At 37.2% G+C, this 15,159-nt stretch overlaps 1 protein-coding gene across 1 annotated transcript in view; it reads left to right on the top strand.

Moving 5' to 3' along the window:
* Positions 1-15,159, top strand: part of LOC103611381 (chromodomain-helicase-DNA-binding protein 1) — an 82,470-nt gene that overhangs the window by 44,984 nt on the left and 22,327 nt on the right. Inside the window, exons 7-17 of the mRNA XM_008628886.1 lie at positions 1,939-2,164; positions 3,051-3,151; positions 3,407-3,585; positions 4,133-4,260; positions 4,342-4,558; positions 5,167-5,256; positions 6,549-6,739; positions 7,936-8,124; positions 8,298-8,460; positions 10,081-10,233; positions 10,523-10,594. Coding sequence (XP_008627108.1) covers positions 1,939-2,164; positions 3,051-3,151; positions 3,407-3,585; positions 4,133-4,260; positions 4,342-4,558; positions 5,167-5,256; positions 6,549-6,739; positions 7,936-8,124; positions 8,298-8,460; positions 10,081-10,233; positions 10,523-10,594 — 1,709 coding nt within the window. The remainder of the gene's footprint in view (positions 1-1,938; positions 2,165-3,050; positions 3,152-3,406; positions 3,586-4,132; positions 4,261-4,341; positions 4,559-5,166; positions 5,257-6,548; positions 6,740-7,935; positions 8,125-8,297; positions 8,461-10,080; positions 10,234-10,522; positions 10,595-15,159) is intronic.

Genomic DNA, 15,159 nt, shown 5'->3' with positions numbered 1-15,159 from the left:
GCAGCTCGGAGCAGGCCCAAGAGAGCAAGAGTGTAAGTGTAAGAGTAAGGGTGGAGTAAGCGAAGAGGAGGTAAGTAAGAGAGTAAGTGGGTAAGGGAGTAAGTAGAGTGGAGTGGTGAAGTCCTGGTTACAATACAATAAATCATCTTCTGTACTGAATATTCTAATTGTCACTAACCAATCTAATACAAGATACAAATCCTATAGCATTTACATACAGCCTATAAGAGTTCTTATATTACCATAGAGTGTTACATCTTAACTTCTAAAAACTACTCTTTGGACCCCTTCTGCTGAGCTAGTAGGGTCTGCTCTGACCCTTGGACCTGCCTGCAAGCAGAGGGTATTGTTCAATCAAGAGGGGATTACCTTCAGTCGGCCATACCATTGTTTTCCAGTTGTTCAGTAACTAAGACTTGGTATTTCAAAAGTGGCTTTCATTTCGATGTTGCCTGTAGTTTTCATATTCCCAAAATCTTTTGTCAGGCAATCATATTTATAAGGCTTTCCTGTTTCATCTTCCCCCAACAGCATCCCACCCTTCAGGTGTGTCAACTGCACCACTCAGCTTGGTGTTGTCTGCAAACTTGCTGAGGGTGCACTCAATCAGTTCATCTATGTCATTGATGAAGATATTAAATAACATTGGTCCTAATATGGACCCTCGAGGGACACCACTCGTCACTGATCTCCATCTGGACATGGAGCCAATTCCTTATCCATGAAATAGGCCACCAATTTAGAGAGAAGGATGTTGTGGGGGACCGTGTCAAAGGCTTTACAGAAGTCCAGATAAATGACATGTGTAGCCCTTTCCTTGTCCCCTGATGGAGTCACTCCATCATAGAAGGCCACTAGGTTGGCCAGGCAGGACTTGCCCTTTGTGAAGCCGTGCTGGCTGTCCCAAATCACCTCCTTGTCCTCCATGTGCCTTAGCAGTTTCCAGGAGGATCTGTTCCATGATCTTCCCAGGCACAGAGGTGAGGCTGACAGGTCGGTAGTTTCCAGGGTCCTCCTTTCTACCCTTTTTAAAGATGGGTGCGATGTTTCCCTTTTTCCAGTCACCCGGGACTTTACCCAACTACCATGATTTTTTTGAATATCATGGAGAGTGGCTTGGCAACTACATCAGCCGATTCCCTCAGGACTCTGGGATGCATCTCATCAGGTCATTGAGACTTATTTATGTTCAGATTCCTCAGGTGGTCTCAAACCTGATCTTCACTTACAGTGGGAGAGACTTTGCCTCCTCAGTTCCTGCCTTGACTGAGGCAAAAAAGTTGTTGAGTACCTCATCCTTCTACTCATCTGTTGTTACCAGTTTGCATGTTGGAGTCGTCCAGAGAGGTGGTGGAGTTTCCCTCCTTGGGGATATTCAGAAGCTACCTGGACATGGTCTTGGGCAACTGGTTCTAGGTGACCTTGTTTGAGCATAGAGGTGGACCAATGACCTCCAGAAGTCCCATCCAACCTCAACCATTCTTTGATTCTGTAAATTTTATTTATGGCATCCATAGTAATAATTGAATAATAGGCTATTGAAGTCTCGAGGCTGATTAAGGACAATTCCCAATATCTGTTATATTCTCAGAGATGAGAAGGACATAGCAAAGATGACAGCAAGCATTGTTAGTGGAGCATTCTCTCAGGATCATTAGAAAGACTAGGAATGCTAAGAAAATTCTCATGAGAATAAATACTTGGTTAGATGCAGTGGTTTTTGGTTGCTTTTTTTGAATCTTGCTGGTATACTTGTGCATGTGTTAATATAGCTACATCATAATTCTTCAAATAAGAAGAGTGACATAAGCATTGTAGATATAATTAATCAAGTTGCATCTTCATATAAGAGCATCACAAATTGCTTTCTGCAGTGTGTTTTTTTACTGGTTAATTTATGGCAGTGCATTGAGCCTTATGGTGTGATTTCTTTACTAGCCACTGGTGCTGCAACCACCATCTATGCAGTTGAGGCAGATGGTGACCCAAATACTGGGTTTGAAAAGTCAAAGGAGCCAGGAGAATTACAATATCTTATTAAATGGAAAGGCTGGTCACACATCCATAATACATGGGAAACTGAGGAAACACTGAAGCAACAAAATGTTAAAGGAATGAAGAAACTGGACAACTATAAGAAAAAAGATCAGGAAACAAAACGCTGGTGAGTATTGTTATAACTATTTCCATGTTGCATATTTTTGTAATAATATAGATGTTTTTAAGTGCCTGTACACAACAGGAAGACAAAAGCTTTAAAGTTGAAGCTTTCCTAACACCTTATGATCCTGTAAGATTCTGAGCACACCGACTTGACTTGAGCAAGTGACAATACTCACACATCTTGTAAAATCAGGGCTTTAAGGAAGCAGCTTCTGCACCTAGATTTTAATATGTCTGTTATAAATGAAGTTTTAACAAGATGGGTGGTGAGTTTTCTGATTTGGTTTTAAATATTTTACTAATTTTGTCATTGATTGTATTTTGGTCAGAGTTCTTTGGGAATTGCTGCAGAGATTAAAAAAATCAGAAATGGCTAAAGCACTCAAAACATTACAGCATTTAGTTTTCTTGGCTCAAACTTCTGTCAAAGCCTCAGAACCAAGAAATGAAAAAATTCCTTACATTTTAGTGCTATGTTATGGTATTCCAGTTTATTAGTATGTTTAATATAATCTATTAACAGTGGTGGAATTTTTAGTGACTCATAAGATAGATTCTTATAGTGAGCCATCTGTGCTGTTCTGTGAAAATGCCATGTGAACTACACTAACTGTATTGAGAACAGATATTGTAAATCATCTGCATGACTTGTGCAAGATATAGCTGATAGTAATTTCTCTTGATAAGCTTCCTCAGTCATCAATGATAAAGTACCTAGGCCAGATGCAACAGTTTTATAGCAGGAATTCCAGAGTTGTAGCTTCTCCAAAGAAGCTCTCTAAGCAGCATTCCTATGGTGCTTACATTCAGAGCTTTAAAATTGTCAGATTTTCTTAGTTTTAGAACTGCACAATGTAGTAAGTGCTGCAAATAAATTCCCGTTTCAGGCTGAAAAATGCTTCTCCAGAAGATGTGGAATATTATAACTGCCAGCAGGAACTTACAGATGATCTACATAAACAGTATCAAATAGTGGAGAGGATAATTGGTACGTGACAAACTTCCAGATGGAAAACAGTGTTGAGAATATTACAAGTTTATTGCTTGCATGTTGAATTTATAGTTAAGAAATTTAGATTATTAATATCCCTAGCAGCTTAAGGCAAAACCAAATCTTTGATGAAAAGTTATCATACTGTCTTTGCTGTGAAACTAGTTCATGTTGTCTTATCACCTAAAATGAGTGCTTTCTTAAAATACAGAAAGAAAATATTGATCTCGTATCTCTGATGCATTTCTGCAGCTCATTCAAATCAGAAATCAGCAGCTGGTTATCCAGATTACTATTGCAAATGGCAAGGTCTGCCTTATTCAGAATGTAGCTGGGAAGATGGTGCTCTCATTGCCAAAAAATTTCAGACGTGTATTGATGAGTATTTTAGCAGAAACCAATCTAAGACTACTCCATTTAAGGAGTGTAAGGTGAGTGTGTAATTTCGATGGATTTATACAGTTGCAATAATTTTTTTAAAAGCTGATCTATTCTATGCATTCAAAAATGCATATTATAAAATATTTTTGAATGCTGTCCAGAACAGTAATAGCGATAGCTATATTTATATACATAGGAAGTATTACTATTAAGAATAGACTTTGGTGTTCCTGCCCATGGCAGGGGGGTTGGAACTAGATGTTCTTTAAGGTCCCTTCCAACCCAACCCATTCTATGATTCTATATTTGCTTCTACTTATTTTACTGCCATTCAAAGATGGAATTGTTTATTACTTTAATTTGTTTTAAAAGTAACCTTTGTGAATGAGTTCTTGTCACTTCTGTTGTGGAATTTAGATCAGCAAACTAATTTTAGCTTGCAATTGGGTGGATATTGTTATATGGCCTAGATGTTTGTCATGAATAAGGACTAGACTTGGTGACCAAACAGAATCCCACTGCTACTTTGTTTCTGTAAGAAGACATTTTGGTAACTTCGCTTAGTAGTAGGACTGATGCTCAATTTGCTTTTGACAGATTCTAAAACAGAGGCCGAGGTTTGTTGCACTAAAGAAGCAACCATCTTATATTGGAGGACATGAAGGTTTAGAGTTAAGAGATTATCAGTTAAATGGACTGAACTGGCTTGCCCACTCATGGTGCAAGTAAGTAGTTTTAAATTAGTCTTTCTGGTTTTAACTTGAAAGCATTTATAAATTTTGTTTGTTTGTTTGTTTGTTTTTTAGAGGGAATAGTTGTATTCTTGCAGATGAAATGGGTCTGGGTAAAACAATACAAACAATTTCTTTTCTGAACTACCTGTTTCACGAACATCAACTGTATGGGCCTTTCTTGCTAGTCGTGCCGCTTTCTACCTTGACATCTTGGCAAAGAGAGATTCAAACTTGGGCTCCTCAGATGAATGCTGTGGTTTACTTAGGAGATATAACTAGCAGAAATATGGTGAGTATTTCTTTGTATCATTGGAAATATTAGTGGTAAATAAGGCTCACTTCATGCTCCTGTCTTATGCTAATCTCCAATATTTTGGTTAGGAATGAGCAAATAATTATTTGAAACATTGCATGTGGTTAAAATGCAAATTAAAAGCATAAATTTTGATCTGATATGAATGAATGTGAAAAATTTCATTCTTGCTTAATAATAAAAGATTTAAAATGCAACCTTGCATTTGAAAATAAATTGTCTTTTGTCATGCAATTATTTAGGTGCATAAAATAAACATTTAAGCCAAACAGACATAATTTGTTTCCTAAAAGGAGGAATATAAGGAACCTTATCCATTAAAGCTTAAAAACAAAAAAAACCAAACCCAAACAACCCAAAACACACACAGAAATCCACAAAAAACCCCAATCGAACAAAAACTAACAAACACCCCACCATCACTGTTTAATAACTTTAAGAAAAAAGCTTTACGTGTTATGTTCCTTGTTCATGATCAGATTCTTGTATGTCACTTAACATCTATATTGCTATAGTACCTGAAGTCATCCTGATCAATAAGACCATTTTTCTCTAGCTTATAGTTTGCTTGATTCTTCTTGTAGATAAGAACTCATGAGTGGATGCATCCACAGACCAAGCGATTAAAATTTAATATACTTCTAACAACTTATGAAATTTTGCTGAAGGATAAGGTAATGACACTTCTTCAGGGAGATACAAATCATTTGTAGAATGTAAAATTCCTTTAGAGTTGGCACATATTTGGGTTCTGGGCTGTTAAAGGGATGGGGGGAGTATGACAGCTTTACTCTTGGAAGTATGAAAGTCGTTTTCTTTAAGCACTTTTAGATTTTATGTATGTGTGGTTAGACTTTCTGCCCCCTCCCTTAACCCACATATCAAGTGGGTAAAACTTATTTTTCTTCAGTTTGCTTGTGCTTCACATTGTTACCAAAAATCCATAAAAATAAAACTCCTTAACACCAACGTAGCATGAAGAAGCAGGCATTCTTTATTTGCCTGAATGCATGAGGGGATATCGCCTCTGAAATACATGCTAAGTACAGGAAAGTTCCTGTTTATATGCTATGTTTTACATATATATTTATAGCTTTTCCCAGAAGAAGCATACATATGATAATCATTTCCCCAAAGTCATTAACATATGTTCCCTCCCCTTTATGCATGTGTTCTGTTCTGGGGCTCTCTGTCATACCTGACCGCCTGGTGACCTAGTAAAAGTTGGTACAACTGGGCTGGTTGCTTTCCAGCTCTTCTTCCTACAGAATAAGCATTGTGTGGTTCCATTGGCCAGTGTTTTTTGAAGAATAAGCATTGTATTAATCCACCAGCTGCAAACAATTCTTCATCTGGCAACAACATTGCTTTAGTAATTTCTTCACATCTCAAAATCTCTACTTTCCTGTTAGACAGTCATCCAGGAACTGAAAAAACAAACCAGGCCATAGCTCCAAACACCTGTTATTCACATCTCTGAAATCTCATGTTTTTTCTTTGTATTTGTGTGTGTAGTATTACATATGTTTATATTACTACTCTCTTCATGATGGTAGCATATAAAGTTATTGTTAATCCTAACAGCATATGATAATTATAATAAAAAAGTTCTGCTTGTTGACTTTCTATTTCATCTGTTTGTACATGCTGAAAAGAACAGAGTCAATAGTGAATTTTTGTTAGGGGTTTTTTGTCAATTGAAAATGTATAGATCAGCTTTTTGTCTTCTTCCTCCCACTAAGTATAAACTTGGTTTATACTTTCTTTTTAATTTTGGGATGCCTGCAGAGCCTTTTGTTGAATCTAGCAAACATAAAACCCCTAATTAATACTAAAAACATATAGGTGTCCTTTTTTTATTAAAATAAAAGGAGTGATGGTGTATATATAACCTCATGTAAAATGTCAGACATTACATAATATATTAACTTGTATAATGTCTTCCCCTCCCCCCAATTTCTTGAAGTCATTCCTTGGTGGTCTGAATTGGGTATTTATAGGAGTTGATGAAGCTCATCGTTTAAAAAATGATGATTCCCTTCTGTACAAGACTTTAATAGACTTTAAGTCTAATCATCGTCTTCTTATTACTGGAACCCCTCTGCAAAACTCCCTTAAAGAGCTTTGGTCTTTGCTGCACTTCATCATGCCAGAAAAGTAAGGAATGTGATGGGGGGTGGGGGGGTGTTGTTTTTGTTTTTTTTTTTTTTGTGGTCAAGTATTGTAGTGATTGGAGAATCAATAAAGAATTACATTGTTAAATAGTTTTAATATTTTTTATAAAATAGATGCACATATTTTTCATGCTGCTCTGGATAAATTGTTTTGGTAGCAGCTGTCACTTTTTCTGTTTTGGCAGTCCAGAAAAAGGATGGATTGATGTGTGGCTCAGAACCTTGGAAACATGCTTCATCTTAATTTAAAAGGAAAATCATATGGATTTGCTGTGGGAAATAGAATGGGGCTGAGGATGTAATCTTTTCTGTGTTAGTACCATGAATGAAAACAAGATTATACCACAATGTCCAATATCCAGTAATTCATTCAGGCACATGGTGTGATTCTTGGGGTAGTCCTGTGCAAGGCCAGGAGTAGGACTTTGATAATCTTTGTGGGTCTCTTCCAACTCAGGACATTCCATGATTCTATGATTCAGGCAGCCAATTTGCCCTTACAATTTGCATTGAATAGGTTTACTATGTTGATGTTATTCTATACTGACCTCTGTTTATATTTGGAATAAATAAGAGCACATGTTCCTTTCAAATATCTTGTAAATACAAAGCACTGTAGCTCCAATTAATTTCGGTGCTATGCATTCCATTGACTTCTTCAGAACCTTACACCACAGCCACTAAGTTTGTTGTCTGGCACCTATTCTTCATTTGATCACAAAGTGCATTCTCTTAGTCTGTTAGCACATACCAGAGGCTAATCACATTTCAGCTAGTCCATCCAATCTGCAAAAGGTATGTGGTCTGTTCTCTTGCACTTCCTCCAGCTCTACAACTACTTTTTCATGCTGCTCTTGAGAAATATAATGGACTTTCTATGTCCTTCTACCTGTGTTTCCATGCAGAAAAGTAAAATGTCGTGTTTTCACTGAAGAAAGTAAAATTCAGGAGTTTGTTTTGAATTTTCATTCTACAAAAGTTTGTTAATTTCCGTTCTCCTATTTGCAGACAAAATATTTGGAATTTCTTGTGCGATGCAGATTCAGAAACTTATTTAATAAAACAGAGAGGACTAGTGAAGAAGTCCATTTGTGTTTGTGCACATGGTATATTTATGGTCTTTGTGTGTCTGTGTTCATGGTATGTCATTATTTTACCTTTATTCTTTCTATGCTGAAGGTTTTCTTCCTGGGAAGATTTTGAAGAAGAGCATGGCAAAGGGAGAGAGTTTGGTTATGCAAGTCTTCACAAAGAACTTGAACCATTTTTACTCAGAAGAGTTAAAAAAGATGTAGAAAAGTCTTTACCTGCTAAGGTTGAACAAATTTTGAGGATGGAAATGAGTGCATTGCAGAAGCAATATTACAAGTAAGTAATGACACTTTTTAATTCCCGTTTTTTTAATGACATCTCTATATAAAAATTACTGAAGTGTAATAGTTTTCATAGTGCAATTTTAACTGATATTTTGAGAGCTTACATCCTTCATATTTCCACAAATGGTTAGTAATTATTTCCATTGTGCACATTCTGTATCATAGGTGGATTTTAACCAGGAATTATAAAGCCCTGAGTAAAGGTTCAAAAGGCAGTACCTCGGGCTTTTTGAACATTATGATGGAACTCAAGAAGTGCTGTAACCATTGCTACCTCATTAAACCACCGGACGATAATGAATTCTATAATAAACAGGAGGCCTTACAGGTAATACCTTTTTTTAAAAAAAAATTTAAGTGATTTTACATCTGTAATATGCATGCAATAATTTTATAGTGTTCTGTCAATTTATTTGTTCTTATTAAATTATGTTAAGAAAGACCAAGTTCTCTATCAAATGTGCATCCTGGGTTTTGCAGGTAAATGAACTGATTGCCTTTCTGTTTGTTTCTTAACTGGAACTGAATAATAGAGAGATCAATACTAAATAAAATATCCTTGGCTTGAATTATGATCAAAATAAAAAGGAAATAGTTTGGAATAGTCTGTGCATTTTCAGACTAAATAAACTGAAGACCTATTTTAAACCCAGATTAAAATAAAGCAGTTAAATAAACAGGTAAATTGAATATAAATGCAAATGTATGTGACTGGCAGTGGTACACCAACAGTCCATGTGATAGCAGAAAGTAATCTACTGAATCTCTTTAAGCTTAGTCTGGTTGTTTTGTTGTTATAAATGAAAGCAATTATAGCATCACTACCAAAGATGGTCTGTGATTGTGTTGCGGGTTTATAGTTTGGGTTTTTTGTAAAGGTTAACTAATCTTTGTACTAAAACTGTTGAGAACCACAGCAACAAATAAAAGGGCTGTTATAATTGATGCAGTTTATAACACCATAAATGTTTCGAAAGATCAAGGGTTTTTTCTGTAAACTTTGAAGTTTATAATGTAGAAACTTTCCCAAAACTACTTGATTGAAATCACAAGTTGTCACTGCACAAGCTATTTTATATTATAAAATGCTTATCAAAGCTAAAGGATGTTTGCGACTTGGCATACTCTAACTACTTAAATTTATAATTAATCTCATCAGAACCATTCAGCCATTATTGCTAATAATTGCATACTTGTAACAATGATTTCCTTGGCTCATCTGAATAAGCTTTGTTAGCTCTAATTATGAATGATACATCCTTCTCATTTCTGGCATAAAGAATAAAAGCACCTAACTCCCAATTTTTTATTCCCCAAAATTCTATCCTGAGCCTCTTCAGCCAGAGGCCTAATGATTTCAACATTAAATTCAGCATGCCACCTGAGTTTCTGTTCTAGTTTTGTCGACTGGAGCTGAGAAGGTTGAACATCGTAACCCAGCTAAAGCATGTTGATTTCTACTAACAGCATTCCTCTCACTTTTATCACGCCAGAAAAACTTGACTGATTAGGCATTCTTTAAAAATACTTAAAGGATCAAGTAATAATGCTTAGGTCTGTTCAAAAGACAGAAAGTGAGGAGCAAGTAGTGCTAAGGGAGTCAAGTAGTCTCGTTGTTGTTGTTGATTTGGTAGAAGAGAATTTGAGTCTACACTGTAACTGCTCTAACTCATAGCACAGTATATTTGCTTAACGTTTTAATGAAATGTTAAGATGCTGTTTTATGAGCCAGAGCTGAGAAATGCATTTATTTGAAAAACACGCTAGTCGGTACCCCTGTTGATTTCAGTTAGAGCACTTAAAGCTTTTATAATGAGTTTTTACAAGATCAGCACTGACTAAATGCTTATAAAACTTTCATGTTCAGTTAATGAATGTCTAACCATCTGCAGCGTATGTTAGTGTTGAGGTGAACTTACTTTGCGATACACACTTTCTTGTCTTGTAGCATTTAATACGTAGCAGTGGAAAACTAATCCTTCTTGACAAGCTACTGATTCGTCTACGAGAACGTGGCAACAGAGTACTGATTTTCTCTCAGATGGTGAGGATGTTAGATATCCTAGCAGAGTATTTGAAGTATCGTCAGTTTCCCTTTCAGGTAAGAATTTTGCTGGTAGTAGCCAAGAAGCCTTGATTTTTACCATTTTATCTTTAAAAAAAGTGTCCTTTTTGTAGAAAGATTTATGAAAGTTTAATTTTTCTGTACAGTAGAAGACTAGTGATTACTATATGCTTAATAGTATTTTGAAATTTAACTGATTAATTGGAAGTGTTACATTATTCTTATTCCTCCCCCCCCCCAATTGATTTGGCAATTGAGAATTCAAGTTGCTCTGAATAGGCTATAGTAGGAGTTCCTTTTTAACTGTATCATTCAATCTCTTTAGAGACTTGATGGATCAATAAAAGGGGAATTGAGGAAACAAGCATTGGATCATTTTAATGCAGAAGGCTCAGAGGTATGGTATAAGTGGGTGGTTGTTTTTTTTATCTACTCAGCTTTATTTTTTTTCCTCTAGGAAATATAACAAATATCGCACAAAAACTGAAGATAGAATAAAGTGAGGGATATATTAGGTTGAAATTCCATTGCTGTTGCAGAGACTATAAGGTTTACAACCCATGCAACAAAAAAAAAAAATCCCCAAAACCAACCAACCAACCAGAAAAACTTTAAAAAGCTAAGACGAGGTTAAATAGGAAACACAGAATTTATGAAAATGATGTTTATAACTAATATAACTACATAGTTATATTTTTAGATTTTTGTCAGTGCTCTTCAACAAAGTAATTTTAAGTGCTGTTTAGAAACGGAAGAATTTATTTATTTTGTTGTATACAATTTAATCCTTCAATTTTTATAGGAGCACTGAACTTTAACACAAGTTTTTGACATCAAATACTTACTTAGGCAGTGGGCAGAATTAAGTTGTGTATATCCTTGCATAAAGAAAAAATATCTTGAATAGCTTTAAATCTGGCTTCCGTTATCTTCATTTTTTGCCTCTTATTTTCTTGCTGTGGAAGAAACTGAAGAACTGGTTTCTAACCATTGTTTGTTTACCACTTAAGATTCCTAGTTTATTTAGGTTTCCTATTATGGAAGCCATTCCATACCTTTGATAATCTTAGGTTTTTTGTCCTATACTGACAGGGTTTTTCAGTAATAGAAGCATAGCATTTGTCAGTTGCTGCTGAGCTTGTGTTTCTGCTATGGTTGAGGAGAAAGGACTTCATTTCATAACATAAACTTCAGATATTTTTTAAATACAGAAGTTAGTTCTGTTTTAAATTTCTAGTACAGACATATTTTCCTTTTTCTGGAATCCTTGTAGTTGTACTGTACAGTTTTTAAGATGAAGGGGGATCCAAATTTCATGCGGTATTCAAGAACGAAGGCAAACTATGGAGTTGTGCAGCAATAAAATTGTTACCTGTTTTATTCTCTCTTTCTTTCCTAATAATAGATTTGATGCCTTTTTTCTTTTTTCTTTTTTCTTTTTTTTTTTTTTTTCTGATACTGAGCTAAAGTATTCATGGAAATATTTACAACTTCAAGGACTCATTCCTTGGCAGTAATGGCCTCTATTAGCTTTGACTGTACTTAAAACTCAAATTTATTTCCTATTTAGCTTTAGTTTCATATGTTTTTTATTGCCTTTCTCATAAGATCCTTCTGTAGTCCTTTGTAGTTGACCCTGAATAACTCCATATCATCTGCAAACTGTCACCTCATTGCTCATCTTATTTCCACATTCTTTATTAATATGTTGAAGAGCATTGACCCCAGAAGAATACTTTCATTTCCTTTACAAAAAACCAGATGGACTTGGGCACACATGAGGCTTTAACAATATGGGGTGGTAGTGTATTTTTTGGCAGTGTTTTGCTTGGGTTTTTTTTCTCCCCAAGTGGCTTTTGTTCATCTTCTAGAGTGCTGCTTCCTTTAAACCATGGAGAAGCCGATAACTGTTCACAAGAGAAGTTGATATCAGTTTGCTTTATACTTATACAAGGTCTGGCTGGACTGGAGTTAATTGTCTTCATAGCAGCTCATATGGTGCTGTGTTTTAGATTTGTGATGAAAACAATGCTAATAACACACCAGTGTGTTAGCTGTTGTTGAACATTGTTTACATAGTATCAAGGCCTTCTCCGTTTCTCACTCTGCTCTTCCAGTGAATAGTTTGGGTGGTGCACAAGAGGTTGGGAGGGAACATAACCAGGCAGATGGCCTGAACTAACTAAAGAGATATTCCATGTCATATAACAACATGTTCAGCAATAAAAAAAGGAGAGGAAGGGATTTAGGGAGGTTAGCCATCTTTTGCTTGGGAATTGGCTGGGCATCGGTCCTGCCTATGGGAATGTGGTGAGAGATTGCATTTGCATCACTTGCTCTGTTTTGTTTTCTTTCTCTCTTTTTCCACTTCTCCTTTGCTTATTAAACAATTTTTATCTTGACCCCCAAGTTTCCCTGCTTTTAGTCTTCCTTTCTTGTTCCCCTGTCCCACTGGGGGTGTGGGCAAGAAGTGATTGTGTGGCTGCGTGGTGTTTAACTGCCTATAAAAAAATACTAGCTGGTCTAAAGAAAACAGTGAACTGATACTTGTTGAAGATGAAGGTGATCACCTGAATAATAGAGATGAAGAAAAAGTGGAGGCATTCAATATGTTTTTAGCCTCAGTCTTTAGTAATACTTATAGACCTTGGGCTGCCTGGTCCACTGAGTCAGAGGACCATGAGTGTGGAAACAGTGACTTTCCATTTGTGGACACTGAAATTGTGAGGGACCAGCTGTATCAGCTGAATGTTCATCAGTCCACGGGGCCTGATGGGATTCATCCCAGAATACTAAATGAGCTAGAGGATGTTACAGCAGGACCTCTCTTGATCATCTACCAAAGGTTTTGGGAGTCTGGGGAGGTCCCTGCTGACTGGAAGCTAGGCAATGCTATTCCAATTTACAAAAACGGCATGAGGGAAGACCCAGGTATAGGAACCCAGAGTGCCGAGAATATTTCTCTGCCTGTTTTTAAGGGTTCTTACCCCCCTGAACAACACTGTTTTAGCTTCAAACCTTGGAAAAAATTACCAACGATCAGACAAGAACTAGAAAATACAGTGGTGTGAATTAGGTGATAGACTACTATGTAAGATTGTCACAGGGTGAAAAATTTAGAGATTTTGGGCTTCTCTTTGTAGTAAATAGATAAGAGTAAAAAATATCAAAATGGAGGATTGTTGTTGTTCTCTAAACCTTCTTCTTCTTCTACTACTCCATGTTCTGCAGTAAAAGTAGTTTGGAATGATTGGATAGAGAATTCCGCAGTTCCTGCCCGTGTTACTGAATAATTGGTAGGAAAGTGAAAATAATATACGTTTTTAGTAACTATTGGTTAAATTATCTTTAAAAGGCCTTGTAAGTCTTGATAATTAGACTTCACTCCTGCTTTCTGTGCTCTATGCTGTACCTGGGTCATGCTAGTGGCTCTGTTCCTCTGATAAGACTTAATAAACAACTATCTGGCAGCATTGAAACGCAAGGAAAAGTCTCGGTTTATCTTTGAAACTCCTTGCAAGGACTTTTAGAAAATTCTCTCCCATCAGGAGGGATTTGATTTATGGCACGGTTCAGTGTCACCCAGGGAACTACAGATGTGTTGTTAGTCTAGCCTCAGTACCTGGAAAAATTATAGAGATTATACTGGGTGCTATTGAAAGGCATTTAAAGAACAATCCAATCATCAGGCACAGTCAATGTGGATTCACCAAGGGAAAGTCCTGTTTAACTAATTTGATATCTTTCTATGATAATGTCAGTTGCCTAGTGGATGAAAGGAAGGCAGTGGATGTAGTTTTTCTCGATTTTAGTAAGGCCCTCACAGCGTCCTTCTGGACAAGTTGTCCAACTGTGGGATGAGAAGGTTCACGGTGTGCTGGGTAAAGAACTGGCTGAAGGGCAGAGCTCAAAAGGTTTTAGTTTAATGGGACTGCATCTGGCTGATGACTCGAGGGACAAGAGGCCTTGCAGAGGGAGGGTTCTAGATAGGTTGGAGCATTGGGCAATCATTAATGGCATGATAGCTGACAAGAAGAAATGCCAGATTCTGTACCTGGGATGGAGTAATGCTGGACCCAAATATAAGTTGGGAGAGGAGTGGCTGGAGAGCAGCCCTGCAGGAAGGGATCTGGGGGTGCTGATCAGCAGCAGGCTCAGTATAAGTCAGCAGTGAGCCCCGGCAGCCAAGAGGGCAAACCCCATCCTGGGGGACATCAAACGCAGTAGAACCAGTTGGTCAAAAGAGGTGATGATCCTGCTGTATTCAGTGCTGGTGTGGCCTTACCTTGAGTACTGTGTGCAGTTCTGGGCCCCACAACTTAAGAAGGATGTGAAAGTCCTTGAATGCATCCAGAGAAGGGCAACCAAGCTGGTGAAAGGGCTGGAAGGAATGTCCTGTGAGGAGCAGCTGAGGACACTGGGTTTGTCTAGTTTGGAGAAAAGGAAGCTGAGGGGTGACCTCATGGCTCTCTACAGCTTCCTGGGGAGGGGAAGTGGAGAGGGAGGTGCTGAGCTCTTTTCCCTGGGATCCAGTGACAGGACGCATGGGAATGGTTCAAAGCTGGGGCAGGGGAGGTTCACACTTGACAGTAGGAAGCATTTCTTTATTGAGAGGGTGGTCAGGCACTGGAACAGGCTTCCTAGAGAGGTGGTTGATGCCCCAAGCCTGTCAGTGCTCAAGCGGCATTTGGACAATGCCCTTAATAACATGCTTTAACTTTTGGTCAGCCCTGAAGTGGTCAAGCAGTTGGACTGGATGATCGTTGTCAGTCTCTTCCAACTGAAATAGTCTATTGTATTCAAATAGCAATCCACTGGCTCTAGACATGACAAACAACTTATTGTATTACAAGTCTAACAAATGTTTATTATATACTTAAAGAAATATATGAGTTCATAGTCTGCTCCACAGAGCATATAAAGAAGTGTCATATTGGTTCTTTGAGGGATATTATAGCTAAT

This window comes from Corvus brachyrhynchos, unplaced genomic scaffold (assembly GCF_000691975.1).
Source record: "Corvus brachyrhynchos isolate BGI_N302 unplaced genomic scaffold, ASM69197v1 scaffold792, whole genome shotgun sequence".
NCBI lineage: Eukaryota > Metazoa > Chordata > Aves > Passeriformes > Corvidae > Corvus > Corvus brachyrhynchos.
This window is presented reverse-complemented; position numbering and strand designations above follow the sequence as displayed.